Consider the following 7,235-nt stretch of genomic DNA (forward strand, 5'->3'; position numbering starts at 1 on the left):
GGGGGGGCCCTTTCTGTCCCCCCCGCGCTGCTCCGTCCGTCCTCCCAGCAACAAACTGAACTGAGGTGCGAGTCCATCTGCCCCAGCTCGGTGCGGGCCCTGCGACGGGGCTGCTGTGGCTGCTGGTCCTGCCTCAAGGGAGCCCAAGGGTCTCAAGGAGACGTGATTTCCTGAAAAGCTCCTGGCACTGCTTAAAATTGCTGCCCGTTATGAGGAAGGGGAATTGGGGTCCCCTGGCTCATGCAAAGCCCTTTAACCCTGCGTGCTCTCACCACACCCCACAGCTGGGCTGTCTCCTTATCTCCTTACAGTCCCAACAGCACTGCGCTCCAAGAGCAAGGCTCCCTTTAGAAAAACCTAAACCCAAAGGGTACCTCTGAGAAGGGGACCTCATGGCCCCCATCTCCCACGCTGTGACTTGGCCCTCGGAGCACAGCGTGACACCAGGACCCCTCTCCCTTGTACCCCCCACCGCCCCATGTCTGCTTCAGACCTCAGCAGTTCGTTCAGAAGCAAGTCACAGTGCTGAGAGGGGGATAAAACAACCCTATGAAAGATGACACGTACCTGGTAGGAAAGGGCAGGAGAAAGAGAGGGAATGGCCTTTTTTTCCCCAGGAATTACATCAGGAGGGATTTCTAGCCTTCTATTTATAGCAGGGACTGGCTGACCGGCAATAAATAAATATTCTCTCATGAAAGAGGCCTGCTGCAGAGTAGGCAGACACTGTGGAGAGACCCAAGGGACCTGATATTTGCCTTGGTGGGGACATCATCACCGAAGCTTCCCAGCAAATTCCTCTCTAACTGGGTCTCTCCCTCCCACAGAAATGAATTTGCTGGCTCCTGGTTTGGCAGAAGAGCAAGGAGCTGAATTCTTTCCTCTGGACCAGCTGGTAGTGCTTTGGAGAGTGGCAGCGATGTGGAGATGGTGATGTCGGGGGGAATGGAGCAGATCTGTCATGACAGACCCTCTGTAAAGCACCAGCCCTTCTTCCAGCCCCGGCCTGGGGAGCTGGGATGGATCCACCAGCTCCAAGAGGCAGCAAAGGGGCTGCGCCAGGCGCACAGGGGCTCTTACTCCAAAGGGGGAAGGGAGACTTGGCTCTGCCACCACATCAGTATCGGGGATGATCGCTATTGATGGCCAAGTAGGTGGGAAGGAAGCGGAGAATGCCAGGAATTTGGAGGTGACCGTCGGCACATGAGCCCTTGGCGGCACTCCCTAGCGACGCAGGCTGTCGGAGCTGCCTCCTGAGTCATAGCTCCTGCTCCTGCTGCGGCTGCTCCTGGGGCCCGAGCTCCGGCTGCGGCTCCTCCTGGGGCCTGAGCTCCGGCTGCGGCTCCTGCCCTCGGCGCTGCTGCTGCTCCAGCTTCGGCTCCGGCTCGTCCGGTAGCTGGAATAGCTCCGGCTTGGGGAGCGGCTAAAGCTGCTGTACCAGGAGGAATAGCTGCTGGCACTGCTGGAGGAAGAGGGACTGGGACGGTAGTAGGGGATGGGGCGTTTGCGGGCACTGTGGGAACAGAGAGACATGGGTTACCAGCAACACAAAATGGATTTACTGCCAAAATCTCCAAAAAGCACTGTTTACTCTGCACAACACTCCCCAAAAATATGACTGTGTTTGTTCAAAAGAAAAAAAAGAAGAGATCAGGTAGCTGACAGGCACTGGGGATTCAAACCACTCACCCCCACAGCCCTGGGGAATGTCCCAAGGAGGCTGGGCTCTGCTCGCTGTTGTCCCAAAGTGCCCTCAGCACAAAGGTTAGAGTCAATATTTGACTCTCTCTATTGTGTGGAACACCTACCACAGGAGAGAATGAAACAAAAAGCCTGTGGGGGGATGGTCCTGGTACTTGACGGGTGAGTCCCTGCTCTGACTTCATCTGCTTTTTAATTCAACTGTTGTGAATGTGACTCCCCCATCCTCCCTCTGCCTCTAGCTGGAAATCCCCAAGCTCTAGGAGGGGCAGAAGGGACTGCTGATCGGGCTCAGGGAAACTGGTCTCCTGGAGAAACCTCCGCTGGCAAGGGCTAGACTCAAGGACAGCCCACATCCCCCGGGGAGTGCCAGCTGAGCCTGTCTCCAAACGATGGGACTGTGTCCCTTTACCTCGTGATGCGCCGAGCTTCGAGGTGGCTGGGAGAGTCTCTCCTGCGTTTTCTTAGGGGTGAATACGACCGCCGCCGCCGCTGCCGGTCACGCTCCCTGTGCGACTCCTTCTCACTGGAGCCGTACTTGTGGTCTCGCTCACGGTCCCTGGGGAAGGCACAGATTTTAAACCATCACTGCTGGATTTCTGCGGGGTGGGTTTTGGATGTGGAAGCAATGACCCATGAAGATACAGATCAGCGGAGGACACTCAGCTCCAAAAGGGACCACTCTAAGCAAAGTGTTCCGGTGGTATCAGCCCTGCACACACTCACTGAGCTGGACAGAGACACTCATCCAGATAGACAGATGGACACCCACAAATTGTGTCTGGGAGTTTCAGCAGTGTCTCCTGGTGGCCCTGCACTGCCAAGCTAAGATGGCTTCCACGTACCTGTGTCTGTACTCTGTATTTATCTCTACTAAAATTGCTCTTGCTGGCCGTGCTGCAGAAGCAGGCGAGACCAACCCTGCCAAGCAGGCGCCACGTGAGCGGAGGGCCCCTGGTATCCCTGCAGGGCTGTGCAGCTCTGCACGGCTCGCCAGGAGGAGTGCCGGTGTTGCTATGGTTTTCTCTTTTGTTAAATTCCCATACACGTCAACACAGGCCCTTCCATGGAGTGTTGCTGACTTCATACACCCTGCTCAATACCATTTGCAAAGCGGCATGGTACAGGTCAAGGGCCTGATCCTTGCACCCAGGAAATATTCTCCTACACCAGTGCAGGGATTGTCACAGCCTGCAAGAATCAGACCCTGGGAATGTTAACATTTTAAGGATGCAGCAGCAGAGATGTTACCAAGACCTGCCCAAAGGCATCTCTAGAGCTGAGTTGTGAGATGTGTGTTTTCTATGGGGTGTGGAGGGAGTAGACTTGCCTGGACCGTGCTTCCCTCTGCAAGGCTGCGTGAGTGCCAGCACGAGGGTACCTGGCATCTGCCCACGCAGCAGGGGCACTTTCCAGGGCCTGACAGCTCTTTGGTGGAGCTGCGAGACTGAAAAGCAGAGTGTCTTTTCCTACTGCAATAAGATCCCTCTCTGACAAGAGCTGCAGCCCTGCTGCAGGGGCTGCTGGCTGGCGCGGGTTCCTCGGGCGATGAAAGATGTCTGCAGACTCAACCGGAGCCTAACACTCTGCCCACCGTTCACACCAGCATGATAGAGAGGGGCGCTCCTATGAGGCATCTCCCACGCACATGGGGCCCTGGCAAACACCACCGAGCAGCCATCTGTGCACTCTCGGCTGCATAGCGTGTCCCCCGCAAGGGCTCAGAGCGGAGAAACAGCCACTTCACCTGCCACATGCTCTGAGTGTGAGATATCGTGACGCTTCAAAGCCAGGGATAAACCATGTCTCCTTCCCAGCAACCTACCCCCAAAAGTTCTTTGTGTGAAATTCCCCTGAATCAATGCATGGCAGTCCTTGGCTATAGGAAATCCACTTCTCCCACAGAAAGTGAAGGGCTCATCTCTGGGCTCTTGTCTCTGCAACCAGCACCAGTGGTGGGGCAATAAATGGTGAGAAATTTCCACTGGACTGAGGGCCAACATAACATACTGCCATATGCCTTACTCTGTGTCCCCCTGCTCCCTCCCACTCTGGTGCTGAGGACTAAAGCACCCAGCGAGGAAGATGAGGGAGCAGTTTGGGGCTGGCAGGAGCCAGCAGGTGTGCTGGAGCCCAAACAAGCGATGGAGGCAGTGGGAAAGCGCGAGGCAGCAGATATCACATGAGGAGACAGCTGTACCTGCTAGGGCTGTAGCGGGAGTAACTGGGGCTCCGACGAGGCCTTGAACTCCTGCTCCCAGGACTTTTTTTGCAGGATTTGGAGGAATAGCTGGGGGAACGTGAAGAAGACCTGGGGATAGGCAAGAACCATAGGAGAGTCAAAGATGCTGGAGGGTGAGGTTGTACCAGATTCCTCCGTATCTGGGCTCATGTGAGGGAAGAGATGTCCCATATTTCTGGGTCTCGGCTCAGCTCTGTATGGCCAGTTCACCCCACGCCATATGGATCCCTAGGCACCCCCCAAACTCTTACACCTCCCCATGCAAGAAGCCTGCCAGCCTGCAAGAGTTAGACATTGCCCAGGGTCACAGAGACAACCATTTTAGCCAGCCTTACCTCTTTCCTGAAGAGCAGGACCTGCTTCGGGAATACCTGGGAGAGGCCTTGTGGTGTGAGGAGCAGGAGCGGCTGGAGCTGGGAGAGGATCTGCCCGTGCTGGTGTATGACTCGCTGCGGGAGCACGGCCTCAGCGGGGAGCTGTGGGTTGGGGATGGGAGAAAGTTTTGCCGCTTCTCCTCTGAACAGCTGAGGCATAAGGACAGGCACCCTCTGTGAACATACATTTGGACAGTCATTGAAGCTGTGGCTGAACTGGGACTGGTCCCTGGCTGAGGACAGCACCATGCCCCAGCCAGTAAGTACTCCCACCCTCCCATTCCCCAGCTGGGGATAAAAAAGGACTCCCCAGGCTGCTGTTGCAGGAGACCCTGTGTGCGTGGGTCAGAGCCCAAGAGCTCACCCCCCAGGCTGTGCCAGGGAAGGGCTGTGGAAGAGGTCTCAGGTGGCATGAGGGGCAGCTCTTCTGCCCCATGCCCAACATACCAGAGATGTCTGGTTGGCAGAGCCTGGGTCAGGCCAGCGAGAGGTGCAGGTCCTGGGGAGGGAGCAAAGGAAAGGGCCTGTGCTCCAGCCTGGCTGTGGAGCAGCATGAGTGGGCACTCAGTGGGCACATCCTGTTGCTTTTGGACAGTGCCCCGTGAATTCCTCCGCTTCCAGAAGTGGGGTTGGAGCCCAGCAGCTAGGCAGCCTCCCAACAACCAGGGCCAGCTGCAATCCCAGCTCCACCCATGTGAAGGCAGAGTTATCCCATGGGAGTTACAATGTGAAAAGTACATACAGCCCTAAAATTTTACGCTCTGAAAGTCGAGGGCTCGTTCTTCCTAACTGGCTCCATCTCCTCTCTCGTTCAGTGCTCCCACCTCCAGACATTCTGGCTCTAACTTTCAGCCTTTCATATCCGAGGGCCTGAGCTGGAAGAGCTCCCTAACACCACTGCCTGAGCATAGCCTTGGGTACCAGCCTCAGTGCCTTCATCCCCAAAGTCACCTGGCAAACCCCCAGGAATGGGAGGCGGTGATAGAGGCTGGCATCTGCTCCCCTCTCCTGATGATGACCTGTGGCACCGGATGGTGGTTTGACTGCTGCCTACAGCCCTGATGCCCCATGGCCCCAACACACAGAGCTGCTGCTACGTCATCCTGCAGCCAGCGAGGTGCTTGCCCCTCCCTGTGCTCCCCATCTGCAGGACATGCTATCTTGTCACCCAGGAGTAGTCCTGGATGAGCTGGGAAGGGGCAGGCTGGATTTGGCTCATTGGATAGGTGAAAGAACAGCCCGTAATGGTTTTAGTGAAAACAAACCCGCTTCCCTTCCCCACAGTAAGCAGAGGGGGAGAATTCGCACAGCAGCCCCTGATGCACCTTTCAGATTTTGCCCAGAAGAGCCAGCAACTCTTTTCTTTGACATGGTCATGTTCAGCTGAGCAGGGATGTGTTCAGGACACAGCTCGACTCAGGGCCAAACCCTGCATTAGCCACATTAATGCCAGAAAAGCAGGCACAGGCAATGCCCAGGGGCGTGATGGCTGGGTTCTCATCTTCCTCCTCAGGCTACAGTATTGGTCATTGCTGGGTTCTGGACTCTAGACTGGCAAGACCGTGGGTCTGATTTATACCTAACTGCCTCCAGACCACAAAAACCTCCCTGCCAGCTCATCACTGCAACTGGCGAGCAGGCAGGAGATACAGAGCAACAACGTACCAGGTATTTGGCTGCTAGCAGCAGCTACTGGTAATCACTGACCTTCGGTCTTGTCCCTGGGCATCTGGAGACAGATTTTCCAAAGCTGTTCCCTTGGTCTGGGAAAAGCAACTGGTGAAGGAATTTCCTGAATCAGAGCTGTTATCGCTGTTGGCCAGTTTGGGCTTCCCGGACGAGAAGGCATGGCCAAAGCCATCATGGACTAGACTTCTTTTCTCCTGGCTGTCCTTTGACCTGGATGAGCTCGTTTGAGTGGAGGGAGGGGAGGAAGTATCGTTTCCTGAGTCATATTCATGATACTCTCCATTCTGGCTGGCTAGGTTGCCAGGCGGGCTGTCTGTTTTGGTAAAGAGGTCAGCAGAAGACCCTGACTGAGAGATCTGAAAGCAAAAAAGCCATTTGGCATTGTTTGAATGTTTTGGGGGGGGGATTGTTTTTTGGTTTTACTTTGCTTTTTTTTTTTTTTTTTAGATAAAACCAGAAATTTTACCATCATGATGCACTGAAACAAAAAGGAAAGAAACAAAGAAAGAAAGAAAGAAAAAGAAGAAAGAGGAGAAGAAAACAAAAGCACATATCCCTGAAAGAAATCCACAGTAAGAAGAAACTTCTTTTCCCCCTGCTATGATAATGGGAAGATTCAGAGATCATGCAAAGAGTACCAGCATGCGATTCATGTTAAACAAAAGAGTTCAACAAAGTAAACGGGCAACCAAAGAATCAAAATAACTGACTAAATAAAAAAGGTATAACAGAGGACAAAGCCCTTATTTAACCTTAAATAGGGGGAAAGGGGGGGAAAAAAAGAAATGGGCATATACATATCAAAAACCTACATAATCCTTGGAAAGAAAACAAAAATGAAACAAAATCTTAAATGAATTATTTTTTTAAGCTTCAGATATACTAAAGAGGCTGAATGAATGTCATTAAAATAAGCAAAAGAAAAATCAAATCAAATTAAGGGCTTCTGTACAAAATAAAAACTGGCAAATAAACAAGGTTATCACTTTGAAACTAAAAAAAAAAAAGGAAAAAAAGAAAAAATGAAGGGGGAGGGGAAAAAAGAAAAATCTCTCTGGAAATAAAAGGTATACAGGTACTTCTTTGTGTGCTTTTTTCCCCCTGAAGAAGATATAGCTAATGCGCTTGAGTGACCTCTAATAAATTCCCTGGTGTCTTGCGGATAGCATCCACTTACCCATCAAGAACTCCTCCTTTAGTAGGTAAGGTGTAAGAAAAAAGGAAGAGCG

The 7,235-nt window shown here is 53.2% G+C and overlaps 1 protein-coding gene across 1 annotated transcript in view; it reads right to left on the minus strand.

Moving 5' to 3' along the window:
- Positions 1–1,224: 1,224 nt before the first annotated feature.
- The window catches only part of SRRM4 (serine/arginine repetitive matrix 4), a 24,230-nt gene continuing 18,219 nt past the window's right edge, over positions 1,225–7,235 (minus strand). Inside the window, exons 8-12 of the mRNA XM_010285041.1 lie at positions 6,025–6,362; positions 4,279–4,491; positions 3,902–4,012; positions 2,114–2,260; positions 1,225–1,513 (exon numbers count right to left, since the gene is read on the minus strand). Of these exons, the coding sequence (XP_010283343.1) occupies positions 1,225–1,513; positions 2,114–2,260; positions 3,902–4,012; positions 4,279–4,491; positions 6,025–6,362 (1,098 nt within the window). The remainder of the gene's footprint in view (positions 1,514–2,113; positions 2,261–3,901; positions 4,013–4,278; positions 4,492–6,024; positions 6,363–7,235) is intronic.

This window comes from Phaethon lepturus, unplaced genomic scaffold (assembly GCF_000687285.1).
Source record: "Phaethon lepturus isolate BGI_N335 unplaced genomic scaffold, ASM68728v1 scaffold27894, whole genome shotgun sequence".
NCBI lineage: Eukaryota > Metazoa > Chordata > Aves > Phaethontiformes > Phaethontidae > Phaethon > Phaethon lepturus.